General features: G+C 34.3%; 1 protein-coding gene across 50 annotated transcripts in view; it reads left to right on the top strand.

Annotated features, from left to right (window-relative positions):
* shot (dystonin-like protein short stop) overlaps positions 1 to 19320 on the top strand; it is a 536542-nt gene that overhangs the window by 510789 nt on the left and 6433 nt on the right. For 28 of the 50 annotated variants that reach the window (XM_067119440.1, XM_067119430.1, XM_067119416.1 and 25 more), the window contains 12 exons: positions 2682 to 2750; positions 3002 to 3157; positions 3942 to 4122; positions 4240 to 4357; positions 4823 to 5052; positions 5198 to 5315; positions 6766 to 6873; positions 11018 to 11193; positions 13533 to 13698; positions 15091 to 15320; positions 16255 to 16328; positions 17483 to 17548. In XM_067119440.1, coding sequence (XP_066975541.1) covers positions 2682 to 2750; positions 3002 to 3157; positions 3942 to 4122; positions 4240 to 4357; positions 4823 to 5052; positions 5198 to 5315; positions 6766 to 6873; positions 11018 to 11193; positions 13533 to 13698; positions 15091 to 15320; positions 16255 to 16328; positions 17483 to 17548 — 1692 coding nt within the window. Of the gene's footprint in view, positions 1 to 2681; positions 2751 to 3001; positions 3158 to 3941; positions 4123 to 4239; positions 4358 to 4822; positions 5053 to 5197; positions 5316 to 6765; positions 6874 to 11017; positions 11194 to 12373; positions 12529 to 13167; positions 13227 to 13532; positions 13699 to 15090; positions 15321 to 16254; positions 16329 to 17482; positions 17549 to 19320 lie in introns of all 50 variants that reach the window. The other 22 variants (XM_067119426.1, XM_067119422.1, XM_067119398.1 and 19 more) reach the window with 9 other exon arrangements.

A 19320-nucleotide genomic window follows, 5' to 3' on the forward strand; every position in this document is an offset into this window, starting at 1 on the left:
TGGAAGAGTCATACTTACTAAGAACTCGTTTCACTGGATTGTCTTGTGCAACAAACTTCATAACAAAGTCTCAAACTCCAAGTATTCAGGACCATTTCACAGTAGTACCTGACATATTCCTTCTCTTTCTTCTGTCATCAGTAATAAGAAAACCTCCTACTTCTGGTAAGAGCAATCTGTCAACCCTTGTAAACCCCGAGATTCAAGAAGCATCTCTTATAGATTTTCTTTTTACTTGTCATGCCATGAATCGACTTTCTGCAACTGTATTGGCTTCCAGAGGGAGCATCAATCACATTGACCTGTGCCAAAGCTGAAAAGTCCATCTTTTGTTTAAGACCCAGTAAAAAGGCTTCTCAAGCCGGAGATAAAATCATTTTGGAGGCTTATAAGGTATACTGTACAGTTATTCTTTTTCTGTGTAGAACCCCTGTTTAATCCTTAAGCTCAAACATTTGTGATAGGGGTGAGCTATGACAGAAACTGACTTTCATACATAATATTGGTATCGGGAGAAAATCTGCTATCAAAGGAATAGTGGAATAGTGTTTTGTAAGATACCTTGCATGTCACCAGCTACAGAGGTAGTTCCAGTTCTCTTGGTAGATGTAGATATTTGAAACTCTGCAAAGTCTGGTAATGTTTAGAAGTTTATAAGAAAAAAACCTACTTCCTAGGCATTGCTGCAACATTCCAGGCTCCTAAAAGCACTGCTGGTAAATAATAAATAAAGATATGGTAACTAATGAAAGCTAATGCAAACAGGAACTTACTGACCACGTGGAAAAAATACAATTTAAAAAGAAGGAAAACTGAAACAGATGAAAATAGAATGAGATAAGGGTGAAATATGTTGAAAACAGGAATGGATAACAAACTATAATCTTGGAGTGAGAAAACACTCTGGGAAAATCTACTTATCTGTTAATAGCATGTACAGTAGTCAAAAAAGAATTGAAGAGGGCCTCAGTTTCCAGGTGGTACAAATGCAGAAGGCTACAGCTCTTGCATATGTGAGGAAAAAAAGACTGCAGTGCATCTGCACATTCGAAGACCATGAATGAGTGATATATATAATTAATGGGTTTTTCGGTGAAAAAATATATTTCATATACTTAGTGTGATCCAAAGTTATGGCATCAGCGGGATCATTATTTGCCAGTTTGCTGACAGACAGAATTGTAAAGTATCAGTATTTAGTTTAGTTAGATGACAGATTAAAAATGTGAAATAACGGGACAGGCCATTTTCATGGTGATAAATGACTGGTAAGTTATCTTTCTTAAACATTGTTGTAGCCAACAGGCTTACCAAAATTGCTTTTACTTGGGGCAAGTAACATGACATTTATTTATTTTTAGGATAATCATGATGGCATTGAAAATATTCATGCTGTATATATTTAGGGTAATTTTTGCCGGATTTTGAAGTTTTCCCTTTGAATATACTGAAATACTGATAAGTATTTGGGACAAAAATTACCCGTGCAGATTTAGTTAAATTTTCACTTCACAATTTAGGAGATCATGGTAAAAATGTTGGATTTCTGCCCATGTAGGCATAAAGGCAAATAAAGCAGATAAAGCAGCCAAAGCTGCAACAACGACAAGATCATAATTAGATAAAGGTAACAAATCAAAACATACAAAGCTCGGTGTTAGAATATGGAATTCATCATATCAAAAGGAATGAGACGCACAAGTAGTTTTGACTAATAGAACTGGTCCCTTGTTTGAATAATGGCAATTTGAGTGCCCACATGATCCAATCCCTTTATAAATAGAATGGAAAGGAACACTAAAGCCTAAAATTATTTTTTGTGAATGTCCAAAATATAATCAACAAATGCCAAAATTTGTAAAAAAAATTTTGTCTGAATCTCCACTTTCAGTTAACTCGGTTATAAAATTTAAAAGAAAAAACTAATTTAATCATTAAAATCTAAACTTTACTATTAATGAAGACCAATCCTTTGGGCCAGCCCTGTGAGATGATAATGTGCAAGTTATGCTTAATGTTTTTAAGTAAATTTTATGTTTGTTTGAACTTGGTAATGTACTTCTTGATACATTTTTTAGTTGTTCTTTTATTTGCCACATTTTTTATGAATTTCAATGAGTTTTGATACATTTTTGTTCTGTTAACAAACATATCATTGTTTATAGATTAGGTAAATTTTGAATTTGTTCATTGATTTCAATGTAAATTTGTTTTATAATGACAAGTACAGAATACGTGTAAGAAAAACTGTAGACTTCATTGCTGGTATTCATTGTATGTTTGACTTGAATACATTGTGTTTAATAGATTTCAGAATTTTTTAAATTGTTGATCTGATGTGAGGGATGTTCAGCAAACAACAGTGTTATTAATGTAGTGATGTATAACTAGTGGATAAAGCAAATTAGTGGGCTTTATATACACACCTATACACTTTTTCATTTTCTAGAGATAATCAACAAGTATGCAATGTTGGTCTTATATTTTGAATAATATGACTGCTGTTGGTAAATATTTGATAAGAAAATTCCATATAGGCTACAAATTTTCCAGTTTTATTGAAGCATTCAACTCCTCTTATTGTCATTTTGGGTAGTCTGACAGTGTTTAATTGATGTAGTATATAATCGTGTGGAGTGAGCATTGTAAATAGACTGAATTTTTTGATTTGTTTTCTTTAGCCGCACATCACCAGCACGTGAGATTACACCTACTCGTGAATATCCACGTCCATGGATGTTTGGAGCCAGGTACTACATTTCAGTCCCAATAGGAGCCTTAATGTTTATCTGTTTTGGGGTTTGATGTCTGATTTAGATTACATTATGTATATTACAGTATATGATTTAATGTTAATGATGTTTGTCATGAGATATTTTAAGTTCTGTTTCTTCTGTCAAATTTACTAAACATATTTCGTATAGTATTTCATGTTGTCTATAATGTTACAAAAGATAAGCTTATTCAGTACTTTGGACTTGATGTTGAACATTGCCATTAGAACGACACCACCTCGTGAGACATCCCCTGGAGCTGATCATGAAAGAGAATGGCCTTTATCTCATTTACGCTTTGCTACATCTACGCCAACACCTACAGCTGCTACTGCTGGCACCAATGGTGGTAGCCCTGCTGATGGAGGGAGAAGGAGAAGCAGGTTAGCAGCAACATGACTGCTGCCAAACCTTTTGTCATTTCTTCATGTTAACCCCTTGCATACTGTGCATAGCACTCGATTGTATTCTTTCTTTTTGTTCTCTTTAACGTGCTGTATTTCATTTCTTCTGTCAGCTACTGTATTTTATTTAAAGAAACCAACTTCAGTCTATTTGCTGCACTGGTACTAACCGTATCATGGAAATCTTAGTTTGAATTATCTTATTCTAGTACCCAATTCGTGTTAGGTATCACAGGCTGGGTAACTGAAATCCAGCGTTAGAACTTACACAGTAATGAAAGAGTATCATAATTGTATTACTTGATAGCAATTATACTTTGTTCAGTAACTTTCAAAGCAAGGTTTAATACTTAATGATGACTGTAGACTGTTGTCATTTTCTTACATATGCTGTAGGTAATACTCTAGTTACCCTGTTAAATTGGTAGTGTTTTTTATTTACAAAGGCCTGTATGCTCTATCTTATGGTTAATCTCTCCTATTTTCTTTCAGCTTTCTGCCTGAATGGCATTTTTTCAACTAACCGGCAGCTTTCATATACATTTTTTGGTATGACAGCATTTACTCGTGGAAGCCATTTGAAAGAAATCGCATGATGCAGAATGGCAAATATTTAAAATTTAGGTTATGTTTTATTATAAGTTTTGTTGTGATGATGCAGACTCAGAAGTCAAATCATGAAACTTCTGGTTGTGTAACATTAGTAAGGGAATTAAATTTTTGTGTTCTAAAATTTTAATTATTCTGCTCTCCAATTTTACAGCAAAGCTAGCGTGCGAGATGAGCCGCAAATCAAAAACCCACAAGCCCGTGCTTTGTGGGAAAAGTGGCAGCATGTTGGCTTCATGGCATGGGAACGTATGCGCCGTTTGTATGACAAGCTCAACTATCTGCAGGAGCTTGAGAAGCTTAAAAACTTCTCGTGGGAAGAATGGCGAAAGAGGGTAAGCATATTTCTTTTAAGTAAATACCGTATATACAGTGGTGTCCATGTTGTATTTTTGAGTGTATGGTAATTGTTTTTATAACCAGTGTTTAAATTTTTGTTCTTGTATTTACAGTTTATGAAGTTCATGAACCACAAGAAGTCTCGTGTGACAGATCTGTTCCGAAAGATGGACTCTGACAATGATGGAGCTGTACCTCGCGATGATTTCATTGATGGCATCCTTAAGACAAGTATGACAGATGAATATTTTGATTTCTTGAAATATTGAATATTCTGGAATTTGTTCTAAGAATCTTGAAATCATATCCTTTTCTTAGTCGTGAAAATAGATAAGTTAACCAAAGCAGGTTTCAGATTACGGTGTACAATAATTCATATATCATTTGGAATGTTTATTCTATTTAAATTTTCTCACTAGTGTTAATGGAAAGTTATTAATGAAGTAAACAGTCTGCAGTTTCTTAATGGTTAAGAAATTAATAGTATGTATCCAAAGTAATAGGTATGCTGTAGATCTATGAGTCTGACAAGAATGTACGACAGTCTGTAAATTTACAGCTTGCAAGAATTTTGTAGCCCAGTGTGATGGATGTGTATGTGTTTTGTGAGGCTTGAAGTACATTTGCCATTTTTACATTTCTTCTTGCTTTCTTGTTTTTAAGGTGAAAACTATTAATATTACTTATTTTGTGCAGAGTTCCCAACAAGTCGTCTGGAAATGGGAACAGTTGCAGACATTTTTGACCGCAATAGGGATGGTTACATTGACTATCAAGAATTCATTGCTGCATTAAGGCCTGACTGGGAACGTAAAGGGCCTTTGACTGATGCTGAGAGGATAGATGATGAAGTTCAGAAACAAGTTGCCAAGTGTACTTGTCGTCAAAAATTCCGTGTTCACCAAGTGGGAGAAGGAAAATACAGAGTAGGTTTTTATTTCCGTTGTGCTTTTGGTCTTTGCTTTATTTTATATAATGTCTGAACATTTCTTGCATGCTTTAGATTTATAATAATAGCGTTATTTCTGTTATGTGAACTGTAATTATGACATTTATGTTTATACATTACAGTTTGGAGACAGTCAAAAGCTTCGTCTGGTTCGCATCCTACGCTCAACCGTTATGGTTCGCGTAGGTGGTGGCTGGGTGGCTCTTGATGAGTTCCTGGTCAAAAATGACCCATGCAGAGGTGAGTGAACATTTTAATTGGACAACTTTCTACCTTGAACCCAAGTTAAACCTTTCTTTGTTAGAAGGATTGATAGATTTTGCTGTATGATTGTTTGCCATCAGTGTTGTTAAAGTACAACACCAAGATTAGATGTGAATGAAGTGGAAGTTGTTTAAAGAAATTAATGACTGAGGCTTTTAATTGGTGAATGGTGACCTCATAATAGTTCTTGAAGTGTACTTCATTTTGAATCAGATTTTTTTGGTATCTGTTGTAAAATCTAAGTCTAATTTTGAGTTATGAATATTTTCTGACTGTTAAATTTCAGTGTGTTTTGGAGTGTGTATGATTTTATATTGCTATTTTCATTGTATTTTGATGACTGTATACAGTACTTGAAATTTTGTTTGATTAGTAGAGGGAAATGAAGATGGTCAGCAGGTGATGGGATGATTGCATATTGAAGAGATTTAATTATTCATTGAAATAGTGATTCTAGAGCCACAAGATTTCATAAGGAATTGAAATTGACAGTATTAATGTTGTGGGATCGGACAATAAATTTTGAAACATTGTCATGTTTGAAGTGAAGCATAGTACTTGCATACACTCTGGATTGTGACCTTAATCATTGATGATAATAGTTATATGAAGCTGTGAGAGAAGTTGGTGGCTAACAAATTAACCTGTAGTGATTGCCAAGCCTGAGTGTAGCCTACCATGCTTATTAAGCCTTAGTAGAGTTTCAGAATAATTACAGTAGATCTAACCAATGCCATTACATTCAGTAATTTGCTTGAAGCTGCTGCTTTATCAAAATTCGTTTGATAATCATTCAGTTTCAGTAAGGTTGTCTTCTTGCAAATTATTCAGGCATGTTTCAGTAATGTACTTTTTTAATTGTATATTTTTTAAAAGTGAATGTTAGACTTTGTTACCTATAATCATATATGGTACTGTCTAATGCAAAAATGTTGGGTGTTGATGATTAACTAAGGAATCTAACATGCAACTGCCATGGTTAACATAAATTAACAAGTAATTGCAACAATGTGCATCCAAGCAATTGACCAATTAACTCTTATATCTCTTCTCTCTTTCCCAAACCTTCCCACCTCTTTTACCCTTGTAACCTAACCTAACCTTGCCCCTGAACCCCACTCCCCTTCTATTTGCATGCTTTTGTTGGGTATATTGCTTACATAAACTTTCAATAACTTTGCTTCCTCTGCAATGTTTTGGGGCTTGGATTTTGCACTGAATGTACATTTATGCTGGTACATACATATTTTGTCTTGCACTACGTTTGATATTACTATTTTATAATGTATGGCATCCCTGCTTCCAATTTTTTCCTTACATCCTAATCCTTTTTCCAAAATACTCTGTACATACATACATACACTAAACATCTGAAATTCACGATACTGTTTACCTTAATTTATGGGGATTGCTTGGCCACTTGTAGTATGTCCATCTATACCTGAGTTAGAGCAGGTTGGAGAATTGGAACTTCATGAGCATGGGTGTCCACTCAGAGGAAAGTCATCTTCAGCAGGGTCCTGCCGTAGCTCCTGTAAGGTTCACTCTTTTAATATCTGGTTCTCGAGGAAATTGTAGCACATGAGTAATTGAAATTTTAGTTTGAAATATAGGCTTATATGATGGATAAAGAGGACTAAATTTTCAGTGTACAGTATACTAGTGTAGATACAAGCTTGGCTGAATTCCCCAAAGATAATCTTAAAGTTATTTGAATAAGGGATACCCTTGATGTTGTTTGGTCTCTGCTGTACTGTATATATTAGAGTAGAAAACTGTGGGTATTCACAAGCTATATGCAGTTTCAATTGTTTCCTGTGATCATGGTTTTATATATACACAAGTACCGAATGCTATTACAGTTGGCTGCTAGCAGAGTTGATTTAGCTGTAGAGTTATAAATTCAGTTACTTTAAGTAGCATGCCCGAAAGAAATTAAAGGACTGTGCAGTTCAGGGAACAATGATATGCCTGTGTTATCGCTTTAGGTTCCAAGAACTAGAAAATATAATTTTTGTAGGAAGGATTTGGTAAGTAAAGCTATAATTGTAGAATTTCTCCTGCTATTTTAAACTTCACAAAAATTTGATTAGAGTATGAAGACATCATAAGTGACCAATAAATATATACTTTATCAGAAAAATGCAGTTTGTTTTAGAAAAGTGGTTTTTGGGAAGTTTTTTTAGAGGTCGGCTTATTTGCTAGACAATGGCTGTTGTACTGCTTATATGCAGTTGCTTGTCCTCAGTGAGACATGTATTTACAACAAAACAGACGCATTTTGTGTATCGACTTCAGTTTCCTTTTGACAGCTTGCAAAAGATTACAAAGGGATATTTTCTATGTAATAGCTGTTGTTCCTCTTGTATTTACCTTGCCATATTCAGTAATCAGAATCTGTTTTTAGTTTCATAAAGTGATTTTCGTAGAGTTTAGATTGTTAGGACATCATTTTCTCAGTAAATGCTTGGACTTGGAATAGTTTGTTTCTAGAGGTATATCAGTATTTTGCATAAGGTATTGTTCTTTGAAGGTGTTCAGGGAAAGAAAAGCAAGATTATAAAAAGCAGTATTTGCAGTGCTTTCCGGTAACTCGGGTTTCATCACCTTTGGTACTCTGTACCGTAGTGACATAGTATATTGTGGTGCACAGTGATTTTTTGTGAATATTTTGTTGTTTTCAGTACCTTGTGTATGCATTTATGGACACAGGCTGACTTAATTCCTTTCTCAAGCACGTCTATTACCTTATGCTTTTTTTATTGTATTTTTCCTTGCCAGGGTCCAGAGGACTTTACATTTAGTTGGCTAAAAGGGAGTATAGTCATTCTGTATTCAGCTTGGATTACCAGCACTTCCTTTTCATTTACAGTACTGTACTGCCAGAGTCAGTGTCATGGAATAAAGTGACACCACATTAGCAAACTTTCTTAGACAAAATGACAGTGCTTTTAGAAAAGAGGGAAATGGTGAAGGAAAGCATTTGCTCTTGAAGTACCTCTACTTTCTGTCATTTTCCTTACCCCTTCAGCTCAGGAATTTATTCTTTAAAATATCTGCTTTATTATTTTCTTTCCCCTTTCAACTTTTATTGTTGTAGTTGGTGTGCAAGTGAAACTCACCAATTCTTCCCATCAACTCTCTTGGATCCCACTTATTCCTCCATATTGTACGTGAAAGATTTCATTTGCTTTATTAGTAATTACCAAGGGATTTACAGTATATCATTTTCTGCAAGAAAATGCAGCTTCACTGTGTCTAAACTTAGTTACAGTAATTGGAAATCAGCAACGAAGAAAACAAAGACTAAACATTGCTGTTTTCAGAGATTTTCCTTGAGTGAGAAACCTTTTATTAGTCATGAAACATATTCTCTTACAGAAGATGCTGTGAAAAAATGTTAGTCAGCTCTAGCCAGATATATACTTATCCTTAACGTTAAATCTCCTTTAGGCCATGATTACTTCAGGGTACATATAACAACACAAAGGTTTTAGGCTGGATTAGCAGCAGAAAAATCTTAGTTACTTCTGAATCAACATTCACGATCTTTGTTATTAACAGAATTAAAGGCCTTGAAATTTTAGTGAGCACTGCATTCTTCTACAGCTGGTAACTTTAGGGAGTAGGGTGGTTGGACTAAGGTTACCAAAACATGATGTAAAAATTAAAAAATATTTAGACATTGGATAAGTTATGGGCTGAGTAGAAGAATCTAACCTCATATGATGCATTATTATTGGATTTTCCTAAGTAACTGTGTCTGCAATCAGAGAGTCTTGATTAGGTTGCTTACATTGATTTGGGTGTATTGGCCAGAAGTGTGCATTGTTTACAGACAGTCAAGTAGCCATACCCTGATGGCACTAGTGCTTGGTGTTTTCCCCATTTGATATGTCAGCTTTGTCTTATTCAAGTCTGTGTATTCTCAACATATCTTGGTCTCCTTGAACTGGTCATAAATCCTTAATAATTTTAGCTACTCATGTTTGAGTAAGCTTGGACTCTTTTGTTCTTCTCTGTATTAAGGTGTTCATTGCAATTTTTTCTGTGTGAATAAATCTACAGTCATGTATATTTCATGGAGTTCTCCATTCTCTTAATTGGGTTATATTTTCACAGCAAAATTACTTTCTTAGTATTAATGATGAAACATCGTCTTTAGATTTACTAGATACCATTGCCGTTCTAGGGATGTATCCTTCCTGTCCGTAGTTTGGAAAACCTTCTCTATACACATTTGCTAAGCAAAGCGTAGAATTGGGTCTTTTTTTCTACAGATTTGAATTTAATTTTAGATTCGATTGTGTGACACTTTTAAGAGTGGTGGGCATGTACCAGTTTTATAGGGTTATATTTATCTCATTTATAAAATACATTATAGCAAATTTACATATACATACAGCATTACTTTTACAGGATGAGTTCTTAATTTGCAAGGTTATGATCTCCAGCCAGAGTATAATCAAGGGATTCAAGTTTAGTATGTTTTCTCACTGGAGGGTATTGATATCGATTTAATTTTGTATTTTGCAGAATGTTGTGCTAACTCCACACCTTTTTGGCCTCAAATATTAGTGTAGTTTGCATTTTATAAAAACATGATTCTCAGGAAACACTGCATAAGAAACTAGATTTTGCTAATTATTTCCATAATACAGTAGACCAACCACAACTTTAATCTGAGCATTTACTGGCCCTGTTTGAATTTATTGTATCTCAAAGAAATACAGGGATTTTTTAATCTTAAATTGGTTTGGTGGCTGTAAATTGTACATAGAAATGGCATTTATTATTGATATACATAGATATTAACAGTTTTACTTTCCTTACTTAGATCACTACATGTACTTCATCCTCTCAAAATTTATTTTTGCATTGTTGCTCTAATTTGCTTATTTTATGTGTGGTATGAGTGAGTACCTAAAAATTGCATGTATTCATCATGTCAGTGCTTCATATATTTTTTCACATTATCATCATTGTCTTCATTACCATTTAATGTACTGTACTCTCTTGCCCAGACCATTTGTTTTCCATACTGTACTATATTTTTCTTTGTGTTCTGGAGTGTGTGTAATGTTCTTATTGTTAAAATGACAATAGGGAGAGACTTAAATTTTATTTCTTTATATGACTACAGAATTGTAATGACTTAGATACTATATTTATCAAAAGTGGGATGAAAAAAAAGACAGATATATTAGCACATAAACTGTTTTCCCTTAGTTCTTTTAGCATGCTTGGGTATTAGTTTTTCAGGCATGTTTTATGTTTCTTTGCTATTATGTAACATAGTGTTTTATTTTGTCTTTTTTTAAGTTATCATTGTAGATGAATGGCTAGTAGTATTTTAGTTTTATTTTTTCAGTGGAGTGTCACTAGCTAACATGTTTGCATTATTTCTTTTTTTTTTTTCCCTTACCCTTCCCACCCTGGCGAACCCCTTTTCCATCCTTGTCACTACCTTGGGTTCTTTGTCACATTGTTTGACCTCGCTGCTGCTGCTACCTCGTACCCTGCTCCTTCATTATTACCCTTACACCCCATTTCCTTAACCTTGCCAATTCACCCATGCCGTGCCACTCTACGTTCTTCGTGGACCTTATTTTGGCTGTCATGATGACCTGTGGGGGTCATTCTTCTTGGGATTTGAAAATCAAAACCCAACATTATAGCCAAGGGTCGCACCAACGTGGAGTTACGCGAGCAGTTCATCCTAGCGGAGGGCGTGTCCCAGAGCATGGCACCGTTCAAGTCCAAGCCTAGCCCCAACAGTTCTGTGTCGAGTCAGTCTGGCGCACCTGCCCAGCAGCGCTCGCAGTCCCTGCCCAATTCCGGGCCTATTATTAAGGTCTGTTTTATTAGCAGCCTGTAAAATAATGCCCACACTTTACTGTAATTTTTTTTTTTTTTTTAAATAATGTCAGTTCACTTAAATTTATATTTCTTGAGAAGTCAAGTGTGGCGCATTAGTTTTATTATGTCTTGCCAGTGGGGATGTTAAGTTACCCAAGTTTTCCATCCTCCTTTGTATTATTTTTTTTCTTTTTTAAGTTTTCATTTATCTATGCTCTGATTTTTTCTTTAGTAAAGTGTACTTCTGAAAAGTAGTACATGTGTCTTTTATCAGGCAATAACTTTTTGTTTTAGAAAATTTGTAAATGTTATGGAAAAAGATAGTCCCGTAGAAACTTAGATATTGAAAAGTTAAAAAAGAAAAATTAATGTCAAATATCATGAACTTCAATAAGACATTGTGCTGCTGTAATGGATGGACTGATTTTGGGGCGACCCTCAAAGCTTCTTATTGTATTTTCATTATTTTGCATGCTAGAGCCTGGTTTTGTTGTAAAATAAGAAGCTTTTTGAATGCCCTACTTCTTTAAACAGGTATGTAAAGTTTTCCAGTGTAGATCATAGTGAAAGACAAACCACATAGTTTATAAGTTTTCCATTTATTATTTGCCGCTGCTTCTTCTTTTATGATTGTTTAGTTTCTATATATTTATTTAATGCTTTTTTTTTTTTTACTTCCTTCTCCTAATACCCAAATAAACATTTCTTTCTGAGATTTAGTGAAGTTAAAGTGTAGGATTCATTTGGAATAAATTATTTAGAAAATAAAATTCTATGTACTAATTCTTTTAATCTTTAAACTTCTTTCTGATATGCTGCTCTATTTGAGTCATTCATTTTGTTTTTTAGAGTTTCTTGCATTATTATTTTACTACAGTATTTGGCTTAAGCTGTACAATGGAGAGGTAATTTGGTTCAATAGGGGATTTCCATAATGATTTTGAGATTTTAGAAGTGTAAACTCTTGTACATAATTCTATTATGAATTTCTTTTGAATTGAAATTTGTTCACACAAATAAGAGAGTTAAATAGCGTGCGCTATAAGCTCTTTTTGTACATTGTTGTATGTTCATTGTATTTTAGTGCTACAGCATAACTTCATACAAAGCCATGATATTACTAATATATTATCACAAGTTGTTGCATTTGTTGTTGAAAGCACTGTTTATTGCAGCTCATTTTGTTATGGCTGAATTGCTGCCCCTCTTTGAGCAAATTCGCCAAAGTGAATGTGATGGATCCCCCAGTGCCACTCTGTGCACAATTCGAATGGGGCATTCTGTGGGTGCGGTGTTCCACAGATCAGACTCCTCCACAAGTTCATCCATGGTAGGGGCCCACCAGGCAGAGTGTGTGCAAAAATGTAGGCTGTGCTAGATTTGACATACTTGGTGTTCTGAAGATGTAGGTTTGCTCATTTGGTTTCAAATGCTTTCTTTCTTTTTATGTAAACTGGCACTTTTGAATGAAAGCTGTTAATATCAAATTCAGACAATTTGATATTTACTCGTGTCAGTAACTAGCAGTTTACTATATATGGTACATGTGAATTGGGCTTTAGTTGTTTATGAAAGTGGCTCTTTGAATATGTATGCATTATTTCCCTGCATCTCTTAACATAGACTTCACTTTACTAACAATACAGGAATGGTATTCTTGGTTGACTCTTGCACTAAATTATCTGCCCATCCCCTGTAGTCCATCCACTAGGTTATGAGCTTTAAACTTTTATATCTACTTGCTGAGAAGCTGTTTATTGTTTGGCATGGCCACAAACAACTTGTGTATTAAACAGTTTAGACCCTATTCTAGCCTATTGTTGGGCATAACAGCTGATTGATTCCCGAGTTTGAAATGTATCAGATGTAAGGATTTCTTGGTTTTATTTCTTTGGTGTCTAAATTTAAGTTCCAAGATACTGAAAGTCCTGTGGAGATTGTTCATGTGGTTTGTCTTATCACACACAAGCTCCTATTCCGGGATCTGACTCTCTCTATTCACAAATGATGGTGGCTTATCAACAGATGGTAAGTACAGTTCAGCATTGTCTTTCTCTCAACAATGGATCTCATCATTTTTCAGCATAGTATTACAGCCATTTTTATCTGGATTGTTTTTGAATATTAAAAGATGGGAAGAAATTGTATTATTTATGGGATAAAATATGGGGGCATAAATATCCTAAGATTAATTTTTGCAATACCACTTACAGTTGTGAGTACAGTAATTAATTAAGTTTGTCAGTGCATATTATTTGGAAAATTAATAGCATCCTTAAGTTAAGATTCCCCAATTGTGTAATTTTGAGGTTTTGACAAGTTGTTGATCATTAGGTTCGGGAAAGAACAGCCAAGAGTTCTGCTATGGGCCGTGCTTCATTCAGTGCAGGCACGCCTGATTCCTCGTTTACTGAAGAAGGTGGTTCTTCATCATTCCATCTCAGTGGAAAGCGGAAGGCTTCAGCTCCTGTTACATCCCGTTCATCTTTCAATACCTCAGGTATTTAATTTGTGTTATATTACTATCTGTTCACTTTGTCGTACCTTGATTTTTAAATGAAGGTATACTGTACAGCATTTGTTGACAGGTCATAAAAACTTACTTTCTTTGTCACATTATTTCTCAGAACTGGTAACAAAGGTTGATAAGTGATCACAGTAAATGTAAAGTAGTTCAACCAGACCAGTGATTACACTTTTTTTACTTGAAGGGCCAACATGATGGATTTTTTCTTAATAGGGAATGGAAACTGAATCAAGACTAAAGTGAAGTTGGGCAGCAAGGTGGGAAGAGACATAAGGGATGTTTGAAAAGTGAGAGGTGGAAAAAAGTAATACTAGTTGGAAGAGCCTTAGGGACACACTGTTGTTGAATGAATCTGTTGAATTTGATGTTTAAACTTCATAGTTTTATTATTAAAAATATAGTTCTTTTTCTTGGGAAGGGCCTAAAAATGACTTTTATGAACCTAATAGTATATAAATGCAAATTGTATATCTTGGATGCTTTTATTAGTTTAAATTGTGCAATGACTTACTGCTCTCAATAAATCAAAGCTCATGTAATTCTGGAAACCAGCATGATTGTTATATAGTGTAATGTTTCATGTTCAGTAAGCTGCTTTTAACTATATATTGCAAACTTTGTTAGTGAATTCTTGTCTGTTAAGTCTTTCTATTGTAAATTCCATATTTACATTCAAGGCAGTATCATTACAAAAAATTGTGAGAGCATTTTTATGAAAATTATACGGAGTTGGGACTTAATATTGGCGACCCTTGACTGAATCTTGGGTAGATAGGTAGGTAACTTTTTGGAAGGAGAAACGTGGTTGGTGTGGGGGTCGGGGAGGGACTACTGATCCAACTTGGAGATCTGGGTTTGAAAACATTCTAATCTTTGTAATGGTATTGAAGTGTGAAATATCTTTATTAGAATTTCTGTGGATTTTATGTTTTTCAACACATGCTGACATTGTTAATGAACTTTTCTTTTTCAATGTCATCAAGTTTTATATTTGCCTTTTTATGATTTTCTTTTGGTTGTATTCTGAATAGCATACACTACATATGAGTAAGAAGTTTATCTGGGTGAATAGAGATATGGCAGAATGCTAATCCATTTGTTGTTACATTGTTGTACATCATATCTAAAAGGAATTTAGTTGGGTGGAGCATTCACCCTAATATGGATTTTCTTGACATGAAAGAATAGAGCAATGCAGAAAAAAATTTGCCAGCAATGAAGTTGTTTAAGTTAAAATTTTTTTTTTTAAATAGGCAGCCGTGAGCAAGTAATGCACTGTATAAGGAAATGTGTGGAAGGTGTTATACATCAATAAATAGAATTGGTTATGAAAATTATGAAACTGAATATAGTTAAATCTTTCAGCTGACAGTCAGCCTGGTAGTAGAGGAGGTAGCCGTCCTCCATCTTGTGGACCTGGTTCTAGACCTGGCTCTAGACCTGGTTCTCGCCCACCAAGTCGCGCAGGCTCAGAAGTGTCCTTAGACTCATATGATGGAGGGAGGACGCCAATGAAGCGCACTCCATCGTTCACAGGTCGCACACTCACATCTAGTCAGTCTTCTGGAGTCCAGCGGTCATCTTCACTTAGAAAGGTAGGTTTTGTCTTTGTTTCTGACATAAAGCCTAAATTTATTTATATTACTGGTATTTTCATGTTAAGTACTGTAAAGAAGTACTATAGCATGTTCATCAAAATTCACGAATACTTTCTTGCTAACTGCATGTTGTTTTCCATGTATGTGTAGGGAAGGTTAGGAAATGAACGCCACCATGGGAGGTGTTAATGTTTGATTATGTATTTCTTATCATTAAACATTTTCATAGTCCTAACATTAACCAGCTGCTGTCTTTTATTTCAGCATGAGAGTTTAATTTGAAGACTTAATATACAGTACTTTCAGGACTAAAACTTAATTTATTTCGAGTGAATCCTAATTTAGATGCCTATACTGTTAGCAAACATTGTTAACAATCTGCATTCACCATTAAACCTGATTTACTGAATAAAGTTGTTCCATTGCGTAAGTTTCATTGTAGAAAGGGATTCACAAATTGTGGTTTACAGTACAGTTTTTTTATCTAAATATTATGGCAGTCATTCAAAATGGACTGTGAAAGTTTTTATGTGTGTCTTATAGTTCAGTAAAAGTTAATACTGTTATTCAATTTTTAATTTTTGAAGATTAACACACTTGGAATTTTTTTTTTTTTTTTTTTTTTTTTTTTTTTACCTGACATAACCATTCAGATTTTTAGTTCTTTTCAGCCTTTTTAATCTGAGCAAGTGAGATTTTATTATTATAACAGTGAATGAAATACTTTGGGATATTAATATACCAATTTTACATAACATATTGGTGTTAGTAAACCAGTTAGACATACAGTACTTTCCATCCTTATGGAAAACCTTAATTTTGTAATATCTGTACTACCTGGTCAGTATTGAAATCTAACTGAAGACTATGTGATGAAGACTGCATTGGTTTTGGCTTTCATATAACCCTGGGGCTCCTTTATTCTCTTCAGGCCTCTGCCCCTGTCAAGTCCTCCACAGGCACTGTCAACGGTACAAGCACACGTGCCATCTCAGTCTCATCTAGGTGAGGAGTAGTTTACCATTTTCTTTATTAATGAATCTGGAGTGTTGATAAAAGACTGCACAAGTTTCTCTATGAATGATGCTTCCAATTATGAAGTTTTAGGTTTCCCACAGAGTTTGAATAAGAGTCAAGGTTATAGTGTTTTTGAAATGTATCAAAACTTCATGATGCATACCATACTATATTAGACTTTTTAAATGTGGTTTTTAAGTAACGTAGGAAAACCTTGCACACAGAGGGCTGTTTTATAATATTCGAAGTTGCACTGTAAATATGATTATGCACAGCTTTTTACATGCTGATGTAACCAGTATAAATAGTACATTACATATATGAGTGGCAACGAAAGATGTTATGTTATCACCAGTTTTTGCATACACAGTCGTAAACCTTTCCAAGTAGTTAAAAGCCTTCCAAGTTTTTAATGTGAAAAAATAAGCTGAATGTCATTTTTATAGTCCTTTAAGCTTTGAATATTATAAGTTTTAATAACTGCTACTGCTTATCCCAGATTTTATCCTAGGGATAAGAACACCGGTCATGTGAGATGAGTCATTGGTGAAAATACCACCATGATTGATGGTAAATTGTTTTGGTTTTATATATGTGAATATAAGCATAATTGTTACATTTGTGAGTTTTAGCTCTGGTGGAGCTAAATTACTACAAAGTTGACAGAAACACAGGTTTGATTCTATAGCAGTTTGCTTCATTTTGTACAGTAACTCTGTGGAAGACATTTTCGTAGTAAGATGATTCATTTTAGAATGTTATAGTTTTAGAGGTGATACACATTGTGAGTAGAAGTATAAACCAGGTATAGGGGAAAAGGAACCTTTGAACGATATGCTTATTAGTTAACTACCTTTCACAGAAAGTTAACCATTCTGGCTCATTTAGTTTATTAGCTTAAATTTAAAGTGGTCCACATTTTGGGGACAAGTTGTCAGTCTGTTTCAACATACAGTACTGAAAAATGTGAAATTGTTTTCTATGCATGACACTATTGTCATTAATGTAAAGCTATTACCATAATCACCAACATGCTTTACTAACATCAGTTTGCATGAGTAATGAAGAATTAAAAAAGATAAAAATTTTATGTTTGCTTTTGTTGATTTGCCAAAGCTTTTCTTTAAAATATGAACTAACAGGTCGAGCAGCATGACCAGAGCTCCATCAGCATCTAGTATCCCAGTGGCTGTGTCATCATCATCCAGGTAACCAGTCATTCGAGGCATATTCATCTCTAATCATCTCATGTATAGTAGTATGCTCACGGCTTGTAGCTTCGAGATTTAATCTAATGTTTCTAAAAGTGAAGTACAGATGCTGTACAGTATTTTTATTGATAGATTGCTAAATACAGAATCTTTAGGTGATGGTTCCTTTTCCTAATCTTATAATTTGGTGTGATATAGAGATTAGTTAAAATATAAAAATACTCTTAGGGCGCTATCACATGAGCACATTTGCTGGCATCTCTTTATCTTGCCACCAGAGATTTTGTAATGTAATAAGCAGAGGTGGTAAACCTGAAGTTTCATCTTTGTTTACACGGGAGGAATAGCCTATTCCTAAATGTTCCCAACCAACCGTACATTTGGAGAACAGAAATATGCAGATTCAATGCTAGAAGTATGATTAACTATTGCTAGTGCAGTAGATTCTAGCAATAAATTATTTCTGGACTGACTAGTTTCAGCACAGGCCACCCACAGCTAAATGATTTTTTATAGTATTTTTTAGTCAAATCCACAGGGAGCGGGCAGATGCCTTGTAAGCACAGTGTTCAGATTGATAAAGTTGATTATAAAATGGATATCTTTAAGAGTATTACTTTGTTTAAAGCACATTTGACCAATCAATGAAGTAAGAGAATGCTTTTTTATGATGTTGAACAATTTAGTCCTTATGACATCAATGCCTTTTTCATGGTATGACATCACAAATAAAGAAAAAATTCATGTGACAGCGCCTTTAGTCTTTGTTGATGGCACTGCATGTTGTATGGGACTACTGAATAGTCAGCTGTTCTTCTTTTACAGGTTTCCCAGCATATGTCCTTAATATGTAATAATACATTGTGCTTCTTTTCTAGCTTGCTTGTTACAACTGATTGAAAGAAAGTGCCAATTTTTCAATAGTTTGTGCCTCTGAGCCTGTGGAAATTAGTTAATCCCTTTCCTTGTCCAGCAAGGATTTTTTTTGGCACTATTTCACTTTATATGTATGTAAATTAGAGGGGTGCTAAGGTAGAACTACCTTTAGTTCTAGGATATTTATTCCCCTGCCTTCTGTTACATATTCTGACCATTGATAATATTCTCTCCAGGTACTAAAGTTTAACTGACAAGTAGGCATTATGAAAATTCAGTTAAGTCAACTAGTTAAACTGTTACCCTTCTACATTGCATGCAGAAGGCCTGGTGTAAGTGAAGAACAATAAAGTGAATTTTATTTCAATTCTTGTCTTGGTACCTATTGTAAGCATTATAGGACCAGGTTTAGAGCAATTAAAGAAGTTTTTTGGGGTTTTTAGGATTTTCAATTCAGTATCTTGACACATTTCTTATATTATTTGGCATTAAGGTGAGATAAGGTTTTTTATGTTTTATGGTGTCCCATATTATATACAGCACAGTACATACTTTTTATTGCTTACATGAAGAGAGGATAAGCTTAATATTCCCTTTGTTTTAAGAAAGTGTATGAAGGGTAAGATGGTTAATTTTTTATAGTATTTGGTGGCTATGAAACATGATTTTAATTTTTTTTAATTTTAACATGGTTAAGTTTGCTTACATAATGAAAAGCTATTGTAATAAACATCAGGTTTTTATCAGTGGAAATTGGCCTTTCTTTTCTGAGGCTTTAATTACTAAAGATAGGCATTATAACTCTGCTTTTTCTTGTAGTGGCAATGAAGTTTTACTCCTTGAAATTTTTCTTGTATGTTGGGAAGTTAAATAACAAAAGTAGGTAATCAGTA

The sequence above is a fragment of the Macrobrachium rosenbergii genome, chromosome 17, assembly GCF_040412425.1.
Source record: "Macrobrachium rosenbergii isolate ZJJX-2024 chromosome 17, ASM4041242v1, whole genome shotgun sequence".
Taxonomy (NCBI): Eukaryota; Metazoa; Arthropoda; class Malacostraca; order Decapoda; family Palaemonidae; genus Macrobrachium; species Macrobrachium rosenbergii.